Here is a 14,839-nt window from a genome sequence, read left to right as displayed (position 1 = left end):
ACACAGTCTGTTCAAGACACACTTAACCAGCATGGCTACCACAGCATTCTGCAGTGATACACCATCCCATCTGGATTGCGCTTAGCAGGACTATCATTTGTTTTTCAACAGGACAATGACCCAACACACCTCCAGGCTGTGTAAGGGCTATTTGACCAATATGTGAATGAAGGAGTGCTGCATCAGATGACCTGGCCTCCACAATCACCCGACCTCAACCCAATTGAGATGGTTTGGGATGAGTTGGACAACAGAGTGAAGGAAAAGCAGCCAGCAAGTGCTCAGCATATGTGGGAAGTCCTTCAGGACTGTTGGAAAAGCATTCCTCATGAAGCTGGTTGAGAGAATGCCAAGAGTGTGCAAAGCTATCATCAAGGCAAAGGGTGGCTACTTTGAAGAATCTCAAATATAAAATATATTTTAATTTGTTTAACACTTTTTTGGTTACTACATGATTCCATAGGTGTTATTTCATAGTTGAACATAGTAGAACATAGTAAAATTAAAATAAACCTGGAATGAGTAGGTGTGTCCAAACTTTTGACTGGTACTGTATGTCTCAACATCCCTCCCTTCTTATCTCTACATTACATAAGTCAAAGTATTTATGGACACATTTTATGATTTATGAAAACTTAAAAGAAAGGTAGCCTAAAACGAAAGGGCCAGTATGCGATGAAGGAGATTTTAATTGAATTTGAATTCAAAGATGGAAGAAGCAGGCTCAAAGCAGAGCAGTGCATAATGTCTTCACTATTATTTTACAATGTAGAAAACAATAAAAATAAAGAAAAACCCTGGAATGTTCTGCTTAGTCATTATGGGGTATGTATTGTGTGTAAATTGACAATGGAAAAAAATATATATATTTTTTAGAATAAGGCTGTAACGTAACAAAACGTGAAAAATGTCAAGCGTTCTGAATACTTTCTGAATGAACTGTATGTATTGTAGGCAGGCCTACATTATTTGAGCCATGCAGCTCCATTTTAGACGTGTGTAAAACCCCCCTCCTTGATGTAGGCTACATGTGTCCATGTCCATCGTGAAAAGAGAGACGAGAACCTCTGTGAATACCGGTGAACATTGTATTTAGAAGTTATTTTCATGTAACAATTGCTTGTTTTCCGTTTCATAAGTTCAGAACCCAAGCCCTTACCCATGGCCTACTATAAAAGCAGGCTGGTTCAACAGCAATGCGTTGTGTCTTTTTTATCCTGACAATTTTATAATATAAAAAAACAGACTGGTTTTAATAAAATTAAATGAAAAATAAGCAAACTTATTAGAATGATTCGCCGTCCTGGTTTTAAGGTAATAACACTGGTGGCCACATTTTTTTAATTTAACCTTTATTTACCTTTTGACTTGCTTAGAGAAATAAAGGTTCAATTAAATAAATATACAGAATAAAAAAAACTAGGAAAGTCCGTTCTTATTTTACAATGACGGCCTACCCCGGCCAAACCCTAACCTTGACAGCGCTGGGCCAATTGTGCGTCACCCTATGGGACTCCCGATCACGGCCGGTTGTGATACAGCCCGGGATTAAACCAGGGTATGTAGTGACGCCTCTAGCACTGAGATGCAGTGCCTTAGACTGCTGCGCCACTCAGGAGCCCACATGCAATGCAACTTCTAGAGAAGTGTGAATGCGATCTGTAAGATGGTTGTAATATGTTTATAAAACATTATACTTGGAAGCAGTATTAGGGAGAGTGGACCCCTTTCTCTTTATATTGGATCTTTATCCAGCTCCTGTGAAAAGTTTGGAAGTCCGTAAAACCAACCAGCAATTATGGTGCCTGCAGCTGTATATAGACATAGCCTATTTGAAAGAAGTTGTTGTTTCGTTTTTATTTGAATTTGATAGGACTGCAAACATGCTCAAAATATTGTGAAAATATGAGCCAGGCTATTTAACGTACTAGGCTATAACGGACTAACATTTCAAATTGGAGTTGATGACAACACAATACATGAAAGACCGTAAATATACAACTTGAAGCAACCACATATTTAGCCATGAAGCAGGTTCTGATTGACCAGTGAGGGGGCAAGCCTCGACACACCTACAACTTGTTTACTCATCAAAACCCAGCTGTTTCGCGCCGCCGCAAGGAACTGTGCCCACAATTACAGTTGTGAAAATAGCAACAATATTTCTGACACCCCCTCCTCCGAACCTATAGCGCTACTGCCAACGCTTAGATTTACCATTGTGTTAGGTTTGTTAAGATAGAGCCCAGAGAGACTAGGGGTGATATTCTGTACCTGACTAGGTGTAGTGTTCTGAGATGGATTTTTCGTCCCAAAAGACTGTGTGTGTTTACTGGTGCGTTCCTTTTTGGCATCTATAGCAGCGTAGTACCTTAAAAACAAAGAAACCACCAACATTAAAAAGTGATCAATACATTTACTCTCCATGACAACTAGAGTTGGGCGATACGGACAAAAAGCATTATCACTATATATTGACTGATTATCACGATAATGATAAATTGTACGATAAGTTTACAACATTAATGTGCACCAGTTCCTTTTTATATTACCTTTAAAACTACTAATGCTACTACTTTGAATGCAGTGGCTATCAATTGTCCTGTTAGCAATAGTAGCAGACATTTCATTTCAAACGTCACATTCCTCTAGTAAAGGTTACTAATCTTTATTATCGATATCAGTAAAATGTCCTGGATAAATTGTCGGTATGGATAATTTTCGGATTACCATCCAAGCTGTTATGAGGCTGTGTGTGTGTGTGTGTGTGTGCGTACTTACCCTTTGGTTTGGAAGTTGCCCGTAGGGTCCAGCAGTAGGAACATCTCCTTCTGGGTCTTGGTGCTGTTGCCTGTGTACAGGTAATGCTCCAGAGGCACAGGTCTCTTCGCTGTGCTGATCACATAGATGTGCTTCTTTTTAATCCGCCTGGAGAGGAGATAGGAAGGGAGTGGAGAAACTAAAGCATCTGTACACAACTCAAAGACATTATTCCATTCATAGACTACAGGCCAACCACAACACACACTATACATGCTCCATACTGTGACCACAGCAACGGCCATCACTGTACTTTAACTAGGGTCAGGAGTTTTTTCTAACCATATGACTTGACCAACAAATACTCTGGGTCCTAGAGATAGGAAAAACTCTGGGCCCTAGTTTTAGACTCAGTAGGTCATGTACTCACGAAAACATGCATGGTTTAACAGTGTCTTTCCCAACATACACTACATGACCAAAAGTGGACACCTGTTCGTCGAACATCTCATTCCAAAATCATGGGCATTAATATGGAATTGGTCCCCCCTTTGCTGCTATAACATTCTCCACTCTTCTGGAAAGGCTTTCCACTAGATGTTGGAACATTCAGCCACAAGAGCATTATTGAGGTCGGGCACTGATGTTGTGGGTGATTAGGCCTGGCTCGGCATTCCATTTCATCCCAAAGGTGTTCGACGAGGTTCAGGTCAGGGCTCTGTGCAGGCTAGTCAACTTCTTCTCAACTTCTTCCACTCCGATCTCAACAAAACAATTCTGTATGGACCTCGCTTTGTGCATGGGGGCATTGTCATGCTGAAACAGGGAAGGGCCTTCTCCAAACTGTTGCCACAAAGTTGGAAGCACAGAACTGTCAAGAATGTCATTGTATTCTGTAGCGTTAAGATTTCCATTCACTGGAACTAAGGGGCTTAGCCTGAACCATGAAAAACAGTCCCAGACCATTATTCCTCCTCACCAAACTTTACAGTTGGCACTACGCATTGGGGCAGGTAGCGTTCTCCCGGCATCCGCCAAACACAGATTCATGTGTTGGACTGCCAGAATGTGAAGCATGATTCATCAATCCAGAGAACGCATTTCCACTGCTTCAGAGTCCAATGGTGGTGAGCTTTACACCACTCCAGCCAACGCTTGGAATTGCGCATGATGATCTTAGGCTTGTGTGTGGCTTCTCGGCCATGGAAACCCATTTCATGAAGCTCCCGACGAACAGTTCTTGTGCTGACGTTGCTGCCAGAGGCAGTTTGGAACTTGGTAGTGAGTGTTGCAACCGAGGACAGACGATTTTTACGCGCTATGCACTTCAGCTCTCGGAGGTCCTGTTCTGTGAGCTCAACACAGGGGCCCAACAAGGGTGCATGCTCAGCCCCCTCCTGTACTCCCTGTTCACCTTTGACTGTGTGGCCACGCACGCCTCCAACTCAATCATCAAGATTGCAGACGACACAACAGTAGTAGGTCTGTTCACCAACAATGACGAGATAGCCCTCACCTCCTCCCTGTAGGCTCTGGGAGTGTGGTGCCAGGAAAATAACCTCTCACTCAACGTCAACAAAACAAAGGAGCTGATCCTGGACTTCAGGAAACGGCAGAGGGGGCACCCCCCTATCCACATCGACGGGGCCGCAGTGGAGAAGGTGGAAAGCAAGTTCCTCAGCATACATATCACTGACAAACTGAAATGGTCCACCCACACAGACATTGTGGTGAAGAAGGCGCAACAGAAGGCTGAAGAAATTTGGCTTGGCACCTAAAACCCTCAGACTTCTACAGATGCACAATTGAGAGTATCCTGTCAGTCATTTCTAGCTACAATAGTCATTCACAAAATTAACAATGTCTACACTGTATTTCTGATCAATTTGATGTTATTTTAAATTGACAGAAAATGTGCTTTTCTTTCAAAACAAGGACATTTCTAAGTGACCCCAAACTTTTGAACGGTAGTGTATACTGTATTATATTCTATGCCGCTCTCTCTATGCCGCTCTGACCGCTATGCCGCTATGCCGCTCATCCAAATATTGATATATTCTCAATTCCATTCCTTTACTTTAGATTTGTGTGTATTGTTGTGAAATTGTTAGATATTACTTGTTAGATATTACAGCACTCTTGGAGCTAGAAACACAAGCATTTCACTACACCCGCAATAACATCTGCTAAACATGTGTATTTGACCAATAAAATTGGATTTGATTTTGATTTGTATGGCCAACCACTTCGCGGCTGAGCCGTTGTTGCTCTTCGTCATTTCCACTTCACAATAACAGCACTTCAGTTGACTGGGGCATCTCTAGCAGGGCAGAAATTTGACAAACTGACTTGTTGGAAAGGTGTCACGTTGAAAGCCACTGAGCTCTTCTACTACAAATGTTTGTCTATGGAGATTGCATGGCTGTGTGCTCGATTTTATACACCTGTCAGCAACGGTTGTGGCTGAAATAGCCAAATCCAGTAATTTGAAGGGGTGTCCACAGACTTTTGTATATATAGTGTACATGCTTTGGGTTTGGTGATGACAAGTGTTATGGTGGGGTGATCAGGAGAACAGTGGACAATAGTTGACAACGTACCCGATCCACTCACTGAACTCCACAGCGTTGGGGACAGTGGCACTCAGAAGAATAATACTGACGTGGTCGGGTAACATGATCAGAACCTCCTCCCACACCACTCCTCTCTAATAGGGAGAGAAAGACAGAAAGGGAGGGAAAGAAAACAGAAGAGAATGAGATTTAGTGACACGTGTGATTGACTAAAACAGTGAGAGAGGAAGGTTTTGAGAGTGAGGCTTCGCCGTTACCTCAGCATCATTGATGTAGTGAACCTCGTCAAAGATCACCCACTCTAAATCTCTGATGACCTCCGAACCGTTATAGAGCATGGACCTACAAGAGAGGGAGGGAGGGATGGAGGGAGGGAGGGAACACTCAGTGTTACATAGTTAGTAAGTTGATGTATAGGTCTATATGGATAGGGGTATGTAAAAATATAACCATGGTATGCGTTCAATTAGACAGTATAAAAACAAAAATGGTCCTAGAGGCGTGGAGGTATAATGTGACAGTGTGATATAATGTGTACAGTTATATAATAATGTGACATGTTTTCTAAGGGATGTATATGATGTACTGTATATGATACGTCACCTCAATATCTCAGTGGTCATGATGAGACAGGAGGCTTTAGGACTAAGCTGGACGTCCCCGGTCAGCAGCCCCACGTCCCCAAAGGTGGTCTTGAAGTCCCGGAACTTCTGATTGGACAGCGCCTTGATGGGGGAGGTGTAGATGGTCCTATCATGAGGTGCAAATAGATGGAGAGGATAGATTGCACCAGAGGCGATTAGATGGCCCAACATGGAAAACCAGGAACCACTCAATTTCCTTTTCGTCCATTTCAATGATTCAGGTCAAAACATCAGGAATGACTAATAAATCCCATATTTTTACCCTGTTGGATTAAAGATTTTATAGAACATGACAAATGTGTAAATACACACACCTGGTCATGTGCTTCTGTGAGAGTGCTATGGCGTATTCTGCCACCACGGTTTTGCCTGCTGATGTGTGAGCTGCCACGAACACAGACTCATGGGCCTCCAGCCTCAATACTGCCTGCTTCTGGAACACATCCAACTCAAAGGGATACTGGGAGACGTGGGGTTCACATTAGTATTGTGGAATGAACAAGGTTCTGTGCCAATAAGAGATTAGACTAATAATGTCATAAAAATATAAAACTACAAGGGACTAATCAACACATTCATCATCGACATATTCAACTTCATTTGTCAAACCAACATCATATTTTGCCATTACAGCACAGTACCTTGAAGGCAGGGTTAGGGATACGTTTGTAGAAGTCACCGCAGGGGGAGGTGATGTTTATTGGGATTGCCCATCTCTTCTTCTCCTCCTGGTCCCCTGCTGGTTTGGTCGTTCCTCCATATTTCTTCTCTGTAGAGGTGGTCCCAGGTGTAGAGGGAGAGTCCTACAGATGGAAATAAACAACAACCTTTCAGTATATGAACATGATAAACCCCAGAAGCTAAGTTAGAGGGGAAACTACATTTGAGATGTAGATTGTATTTGTCAATAAACAACAACAACAAAAACTATTTATTCAATACTTTGATCCCCAGGTCTTCCAGGCTGTTGGTTCTGGGCAGTTTGGGTGCATTTCCACTTCCGTGGCCCTTCTCCTTCTCCTCTGCCTCAGGCTGGGAGTCTATGATGTCATCAAAGGTGGACAGGAGGGACAGGAGATTGATTTCTCCCTTTGTGGTTTTGGCATCTTCATAGAGAATTTTTTGAGAATTTTTTTTAAAGAAAGAAAACATATTATATATTTATTAAAGCCAAGTTCAAGCCAAGAGGATTACCTTTAGGAACAAATGGCCATTCAAACCTTTGTCACTGAAGTCCATCCCAACTTTCAGTCCAGGGGGCACTGTGAGTAACTCTAGGTAAAGGGAAATACATACTGTATATTACTTACATACACATGAAATAAACCAAGCAAGAAACACATATGCTCAATAAAAGATCTAAAATCTGTATTCTGATTTTTGAAGAGAACCATTTGGTTCCTAGGGAACAGCACACAGACAGTTTTTTTTACTTTCAAAGATTACGTCTGTCTGCATTTTCATTCTAAAGCAATCCCCCCCCCCTCCCTCCCCCCCCTCACTGTGCACAGACAGTCTTTGGTGTGACAATTGCCCCTTCACCATTTCAACCCCATAAAGAAATGTAAAATCACCTTTCTCAAAGTCTATGTCCTCCTCCAGCTCGGATTTCTTCTTGATTTGTTCCAGTGTCAGCTCCTCCATACCACCTATGTGACAACATAAAGAGATCATATTTATATTCTATATTTGACTTAAGGGAAGACATAATTTTCAACAAACATGTATTATACATCTCAGAGCCATATACAGCCATATACACAAAAAAGTATGTGGACACCTGCACGTCAAACATCTCATTCCAAATTCAATGATTCTGGGAAGGCTTTCCACTAGATGTTGGAACATTCATCCACAAGAGAATTAGTGAGGTCGGGCACTGATATTGTTGGGTCGGGCACTGATATTAGTCCGTCAGACTGTCAGATGGTGATTCATCAATCCAGAGAACGAGTTTCCACTGCTCCAGAGTCCAATGCCGGCGAGCTTTACACCACTCCAGTCAATGCTTGGCATTGCGCATGGTGATCTTAGGCTTGTGTGCGGCAGCTCGGCCATGGAAACCCATTTCATGCAACCCACCACGAACAGTTATTGTGCTGACGTTGCTTCCAGAGGCAGTTTGGAACTCAGTAGTGAGTGTTGCAACCGAGGATAGACGATTGTTACACGCTACGCGCTTCAGCGGTCTCGTTCTTTGAGTTTGTGTGGCCTACCACTTCGCAGCGGAGCTGTTGTTGCTCCTAGACGTTTCTACTTCACAATAACAGCACTTATAGTTGACCGGGGAAGATCTAGCAGGGCAGAAATTTGATAAAGTGACTTGTTGGAAAGGTGTCATCCTGTGACGGTGCCACGTTGAAAGTCACTGAGCTCTTCAGTAATGCCAGTCTACTGCCAAAGTTTGTCTATGAAGATTGCATGGCTGTGTGCTAAATTGTATACACCAGTCAGCATGAATGTTGCTGAAATAGACAATTTGAAGGGGTGTCCACATACTTTTGTATATATAGTATATATAGCTCTGATAATATACTTTGGTAATGAGTCAGACCCACCGGGCAAAAACGGGTAGTTGGTGTTGCTTCCTCGTAGGCTCTCAGAGGGATTAGGGTTTGGTGGACGTTGCAGGGACATAGAATTCTTAGCAGAGATGCCTGTGTCCCCCAGTAACACCTGGATAGAGAGTGAGAGGGAGATTTAATGACACTGGGATGCAAAATGTGTATGAAAATCAAAGTAGACCTTTCAATAAGATTAGTAGATCCCCACTCAGGGAAGTGCTACAATTTTGAATGTTCCCATTGAGTCACATCATGATCATAGCTGTATGATTAGGACACAGAGACTAAGACAGCATAGCTAGGTAAGATCTGACACTAGTATGTACCTCAGTGAAGTCCAACAACATTCCTGTTGTTGGATCTCTGACTACTGAGATGCCAGAGTGCAGAGGAGACAGAGCACAATGGAGAAGAGAGTCTATATGAACATCTCTCTCAGCCAGCCTAGAGAAAAACAAGTCTGTTACCGCAAGTTAATTCTGTGACCATTTGGTACCACGGCCTCATCTGGACCACTGAATTCCCCTTATAAACACCGCTTCCAAAGAAAGATTTACATTGCATCAAAGCAATAAAAAGTAAAGATGTAAAAACCCTAATAAGAAATGTAAGCATACTCACTTCAGAAACCTATGGAAGGCAGCATCGGTATCGTGAATGGGAAGCCAGGCAGGGTCGCGTAGAAAGAGCTTCTCTACCTCTGTCTCCAGGCTCACACTAGTGGGAGGGAGTCCATGAGGGAGCTGTAGATAAAATAGTTGTAAGTAGGTGAGACCTACTGTAAAAACGTAACTTAGACAAATAGAGAGTTAGATGGAATATTTTGCTTGGCAGTCCTTTTCATATCTGTAGAAATTGTCGTTTTCAGATATGAATCCAACCACACACTGACTCTCATACTGACCGAACTTTGTGGAGGCAGAGGCTGGTCATTGGGATGTGGATGTGTGATGAGCTCAAACCTGCCAGAGCAACCCATCTCCAGCAGGGATATAGGGAGGTCTGTGGGGCCCACAGCGGGCAGATCTATATAGAGAGAGAGAGAAATGGGATTGAGATGAATAGCCTAGTTTCTGTGGACTGTCCTCTATCATACAATAGAGTCCATTGTATATACTAATGCACATACACATATTGCAATGTCATCATGTACTGCTTTTGCTGATAAGATTCTGCCTATAACACGTTGCACATGTTGGGAGGGACTACATTTCTGCTACATGAATGACAGCTGAGCTGGCTACTGTGGTTAACGTTAGCTAGGCTAACCCAAACTGTCATATTCGCCAGTAAACTGTACTGCTAGCAAGTTACTTTAAAACAAAGCTTACAGCAATGGTCTTAAACGTATGCCTAATGCATTAACTGAAAATGTAAATATTATCTATCGTTTAATTGTCCTTTACCTATTCTTTCCATTTCTCCACCGCAGATGAAAGTCGGAAATGGCCAAGTTTGGTGTGCGGGAAGTAGGTATAATTGCCAAATGTAATACGATAAATATCTCAATATTAATGCATTATTTTACTAACTGTTGTCAAGTGTATGCCATGCATTTCTTATAATTAACTTATTCCTGCAATTTAGCGGGTCGAATAGTTTTTTAAATTTTTATTCATGCACCCCTACCAACATTATACGTCATATTCATGCGCCTTTGTTTTTGTGTTCATGAAGGAGCGAGTGATTAAAATTAGCTACAGTAAGGTTATAGAGGTAACAACGTAATTACATTTCTAAATACAGTAGTATCTTTATGAATTGCTGTAGTCTGAACGCTACATTGCCGTATTGTTGATAAGCAATGGAATACTTTCCACTGCCCTGTGTAATACATAATGTAGAAGTAGCTAACTAGCCTTAGCTAACAATCTAACGTAACGCTTAAAATGTCAGATGCATGCAGAATGTAGAAAGAGAAACCGCTGTGGTCGTGAACAAAGTATATATGGTCGTTTTTGAGTTCATGCTATAGAGTTGAATTCAACCACACTCGTGTATTGACGTGCAAATGTGTCCACTATTCTGGTCCCTTTTCACAATGCTTTCCAGCTGGGTACAACATGGTGGTGTTCCCAAGCTCCTTGACAGAGGAAGAGGAGTCTCTGCAGAAGAAATATGCCAAACTCAAGAAAAAGGTGAGAAACTCAAAGAATCTCCTCACTCCACTTGACTAGAGAGAACTCTATCCATGTAACTGTATCCTGCTGCTGACTATGAGATGTGCCACTGCACCCACGTTTGCAGATGTGGTTAGGGGTAGGCCTTTATTAAATCAATATTCACCTGTCAGCCATCATCACACGCATAATGTTGAAAGTTAGATATCATCATTATTATGTTACCAAACTCTGATTGTTCACCTCTTATTCTCGCTCTCTCCTCACACCTATAGAAAAAGGCCCTGCTGGCTTTGAAGAAGCAGCAGAGTTCAACCAGCCAGACCAATCAGAGTGGATTGAAGCGCAGTATGGGCTTTGTCTTCACTTTAAGAAGTTAACTCTTTAAAACTGTATTACTAAGCAGATATTTGGTCTAAGTTGGTTAAGTTGCATCTCCTTTCTCTGTCCTCTAGCTTTGTCAGACCAGCCTGTGCTAGATACAGCGACAGCTACAGAGCAGGCGAAGATGCTGATCAAGTCTGGGGCCATCAGTGCCATCAAGTCAGAGAACAAGAACTCTGGCTTTAAGCGCTCTAGAACGCTAGAGATCAAGCTCAAGGTAAGATACAACATGCAATATGTAAGGATGTGTAATGTAGCAATTGATCATGAATATACATTATATAATGAATATACATTAATATTATGTATAAAGCTGACAGGCGCAAATGCCTCTTAAAATTGACACATACACTAGTCTGATGGAAGTCAAACTTATAAACTGATGGTCTAGTAATGATTTGTTATATTTTCTTTCCGTTTACCAGGATCCAGAGAAAGTCCCAGGCCCTGTGGCTTTCCAACCATTCCAAAGGAGCATGTCCACAGATGATGAGCTTTCTGAGGTAAAGTGAGAATGACATGACATCCCATTTTAAAATCATCCAATGAATTGATGTACTTTACCTACAAAATGGCATGCTTGTACAGTATTTTACCAATGCTGTCTGCCTGTATTGTGGCCACAGAACCAGTGACTTTGAAAAAACCTGTTATTGAGAACTGATGCTGCTACTTTACATTTGACATTTCTACTTCAGGCTGGCAAAAGAGCCCACAGAAAATCTCTGTACGAGAGGTAAGCCTAAAAGCTCTGATGAATAATAGAGTAGGTCATGTTTTCTGCACTGGTTCTCTGTATAAGGCGGTTTAAAATAATTTCCTCTGTGGCTCTCCAACAGCTTCATCACTCCAGGCGACCGAGCAGCTCATGATGAGGAGGAGGGAGGCGGCCTGTCCACCAGCAAAGACCTAGAGCGAGAGAGAGACAGAGGAGACCGAGAGATGGACAGAGAGAGAGAGCGTGACAGAGAGAGGGAGAGAGACCGGGGCAGCGGCGACCGGGGCAGGGACAGAGAGCTGCGAGACCGCGAGAGGAGCGACAGAGACAGGAGCCGGGACGGAGAGCGTGACCGGGAAAGGGGAGGAGAGAGAGAGTCACGCGAGCGAGACGGACCATTCAGACGTGAATATTATTTTACTGAACTTCTGTCTTTCATGTCTTTAATCACTGGCATTCTTAAAATGATGTTCCAATCAAAATACAAGTTCAAAGAGCAAATAATGTTACTTTTTTCTTCCCCCTTATCTTCTCTCTCCCTCTCAGGATCAGACTCATACCCGGAGCGGAGGGGGGTGAGGAAGGGGAACACGGTGTATGTGTATGGAACTGGCCTTGTGGAGGACAGCCTGCGCTTAGCCTTCTCCCAACATGGCACCATCATTGACCTGTCCATGGACTCCCAACGCAAGTAGGGCTACATAACTACAATGTTGAGATTTTACGTCCATGTGGCAGTGTGCGATTGTGTTTTGAAATGTTTTGCAATTGAAAACTAGTCCAGTAAGTCCCTTACTGTTTTGTTGTTTGATGGCTAATGAACACAACCCTGTTTTTCTCTTTCTAGCTGTGCATTCATCACCTTTGAAAAGATGGAGTCTGCAGACCAGGCTGTAGCAGAGGTAAGTATAGCTCTAGCTCCCAACTTAATTCATTATAGTGTAAAACCTATAATCTATACACTCTTCTCCCAGTTGAATGGAAGCACAGTGGGAGATGTCCCCATAAAAGTCAGCATCGCTAGGAAGCAGCCGATGCTGGAGGCAGCCACCGGCAAATCTGTCTGGGCCACTCTGGGTAAATATCTGAGTCAAACACAGATCAGAATAACAAGCAGTGTGACAGTGTCAACTCTGGATTCATGTATTCTCTCTCTCCCAGCTGTGCAGAACAGTGCCAAAGGCTCCTACCGAGACAAGAGGAACCAGGTTGTGTACAGTGAGGATTTCCTATGAGCTGGATGGGCGTGCTGCATTGGAGATCTGTAAGGAGTAGTCATCAATGATTTAGTGTTAGCTTTGTTTGTATGCTTTTTTTCTATATTGCATTTTGAGTTTGTCATTGATTGCCTGTTAGCCCGATACGGAACCACGTGTCAGTTGTTGAGTAGGTGCTACAGTTCTTTCTATACATGGCAATGACCACGTGAAAAGAGATTGTGGTTGGCATGGTGGCCTGGTCTTGCTCTTGTAACCAGGGGATTCATTGTTTTGGGGAGCTCAATAAATCACTTCAATACATTTGTTCATCTTGTTGTCTTGCTTTGAATCAAAGGGGCCAATTAGATTTGGCACTGTATCAATGTAATACAGTGTAGACTATTGTGTTATCTGTCTCATTGTTGTAGGTCTCACATACAGTGCAGAGATGTACTTACATTAGCATGTCTGCTGAGCACACCAAGTCACATGTCTTTTCATGCACAACAGTACACAAGTGTTTCAAGTCATGAGTAAGCATGCATTGCAAATTACTTTTGTCCTCTGTGATGGAATGACTGAGCCTACTGTATTTTGGATCCCTCTTTAAATGAAGTGTCTTAATAGTAAGTACACGTTGTTACAAATAAGTGTGTAGCTGTAATTACACACTACAAATCAGGCTGTATGTACCAACATCCAGTGTTTAAGAAGCTCACCCTGTCATACACAAATTCAAATATTTTATTGGTCAGCCAGTGAGTTACAAATGAGACAGATCGAAAACTGAGGTTTACACAACTTCAGTCCTTCAGAACCACAGCCGTGTAGGACAGTTTCCCCCTTTTCCAACCCTCAAGTCTGAAGGCACACTCAAAACCACTCTTTGGCCATTAGGGCAAAAGGCACGCCTGCTTGAATAACCCCTCTTTAACCTCCAACCGCAACCTGTAATGCTTAGTCAATGAGAGTACACTTTGGACAGTGTCCTTGTCAAAAGTCAAATCTGTCCTGAGTGTCTCCCTCTCCTTCCCCTGCCACTCTCTCCATCTCGGCCTGTGCCTCCAGGCTGTTCTGAGCGGTCGTCTTCCCGTGCTGCTCTTTGAGATGGCGCCGCAGTGCCGGCTTGTGGGCGAAGCGTGAGTGGCAGTAGGCGCAGCAGTGGGGCCGCTCGCCGCTGTGCAGGTTCATGTGATCGCACAGCGTGGACTTCTGCGTGAATGTCTTGTCACAGAGCTGGCAGCGGTGGACTTTGGCACCGCGGTGCACAGTCATGTGGCGGTTGAGGTTGCTGGAGTGGTTGAAGTGCTTGCCGCAGCAGGGGCACACGTACAGCAAGTGGGTGGCGCGCGAGTGGACGGCCAGGTAGTGGGCAGAGGGGAAGGTCAAGCCGCATTGCTCGCAAGCCACCGGCCCCGCTGTGCTGGAGGTGGAGCCTACCACTGCGACAGACTCATCCCCTGCCTCATCACCACCTGTTGGCACAGCCGACATTTCCATATTACCCTCCCCTCCATCACCACTGGGGTCGTCCAGGCTGTAGCGGACCGGCCCATTCCCATCCCGAGGAACCAGCTCCTCTCCCTGAGAGTCCCCCATCCCGTAGTCTAGCCGTGGGAGCTCGCTCCCCGAGGGGAACGCTGACCTCGTGGCTTCCTGGCTGAAGTCCAGGCCGAAGCTCTGCATCATCTCTGCCCCAGTGGGCATACGCCACGCCTCCTGGTACTGCATACCTAGAGGTCTCCTCTCCCTCTCATGGTACGAGCCACGCTTCCTCTTGAAGCCCCTCCCCCGGCCCACTTTCGGTGAGTCGGTGAGTCGCCGCCTCCAGGCGCGGAGCCCTTCCCTATCGAAGCTGCTGATGCGGATAGCCATTT

General features: G+C 43.8%; 3 protein-coding genes across 6 annotated transcripts in view; 1 reads left to right on the top strand and 2 right to left on the bottom strand.

Moving 5' to 3' along the window:
- The window catches only part of LOC110515118 (helicase SKI2W-like), a 38,558-nt gene extending 28,427 nt beyond the window's left edge, over positions 1-10,131 (bottom strand). Inside the window, exons 1-15 of one of the 2 annotated variants that reach the window (XM_036970976.1) lie at positions 9,948-10,131; positions 9,446-9,567; positions 9,163-9,284; positions 8,868-8,985; positions 8,536-8,653; positions 7,552-7,626; positions 7,198-7,251; positions 6,920-7,083; positions 6,619-6,780; positions 6,292-6,437; positions 5,937-6,083; positions 5,591-5,675; positions 5,361-5,467; positions 2,782-2,928; positions 2,275-2,371 (exon numbers count right to left, since the gene is read on the bottom strand). In XM_036970976.1, coding sequence (XP_036826871.1) covers positions 2,275-2,371; positions 2,782-2,928; positions 5,361-5,467; positions 5,591-5,675; positions 5,937-6,083; positions 6,292-6,437; positions 6,619-6,780; positions 6,920-7,083; positions 7,198-7,251; positions 7,552-7,626; positions 8,536-8,653; positions 8,868-8,985; positions 9,163-9,284; positions 9,446-9,567; positions 9,948-9,960 — 1,677 coding nt within the window. In that variant the 5' untranslated portion in view covers positions 9,961-10,131. Of the gene's footprint in view, positions 1-2,274; positions 2,372-2,781; positions 2,929-5,360; positions 5,468-5,590; positions 5,676-5,936; positions 6,084-6,291; positions 6,438-6,618; positions 6,781-6,919; positions 7,084-7,197; positions 7,252-7,551; positions 7,627-8,535; positions 8,654-8,867; positions 8,986-9,162; positions 9,285-9,445; positions 9,568-9,947 lie in introns of those variants that run through there. The other variant, XM_036970977.1, reaches the window with a different exon arrangement.
- LOC110487610 (negative elongation factor E-like) lies at positions 9,778-13,287 on the top strand. 3 transcript variants are annotated; one of them, XM_036970978.1, is made up of 12 exons: positions 9,810-9,888; positions 9,974-10,010; positions 10,594-10,679; positions 10,937-11,009; positions 11,117-11,262; positions 11,471-11,548; positions 11,744-11,781; positions 11,885-12,168; positions 12,310-12,454; positions 12,611-12,665; positions 12,738-12,840; positions 12,925-13,287. In XM_036970978.1, exons 1-12 carry the CDS (start codon positions 9,877-9,879, stop codon positions 12,996-12,998), a joined length of 1,131 nt encoding a protein of 376 aa, XP_036826873.1. In that variant the 5' UTR covers positions 9,810-9,876; the 3' UTR covers positions 12,999-13,287. The 3 variants fall into 3 exon arrangements, with proteins under 3 accessions (XP_036826874.1, XP_036826873.1, XP_036826875.1); XM_036970979.1 differs by having other exon boundaries at positions 9,778-10,014; XM_036970980.1 differs by lacking the exons at positions 9,810-9,888; positions 9,974-10,010 and adding an exon at positions 10,141-10,257 and having other exon boundaries at positions 12,925-13,283.
- A 401-nt stretch (positions 13,288-13,688) lies between these two features.
- LOC110489276 (zinc finger and BTB domain-containing protein 12) overlaps positions 13,689-14,839 on the bottom strand; it is a 15,758-nt gene continuing 14,607 nt past the window's right edge. Inside the window, exon 10 of the mRNA XM_036971010.1 lies at positions 13,689-14,839. This exon is cut by the window's right edge and continues 193 nt beyond it. Coding sequence (XP_036826905.1) covers positions 13,956-14,839 — 884 coding nt within the window. The 3' untranslated portion in view covers positions 13,689-13,955.

The sequence above is a fragment of the Oncorhynchus mykiss genome, chromosome 32 (assembly GCF_013265735.2).
Source record: "Oncorhynchus mykiss isolate Arlee chromosome 32, USDA_OmykA_1.1, whole genome shotgun sequence".
NCBI classification, from domain to species: domain Eukaryota; kingdom Metazoa; phylum Chordata; class Actinopteri; order Salmoniformes; family Salmonidae; genus Oncorhynchus; species Oncorhynchus mykiss.
The sequence above is the reverse complement of the archived record's forward strand: the minus strand, read 5'-3'. Positions and strand labels throughout refer to the sequence as shown.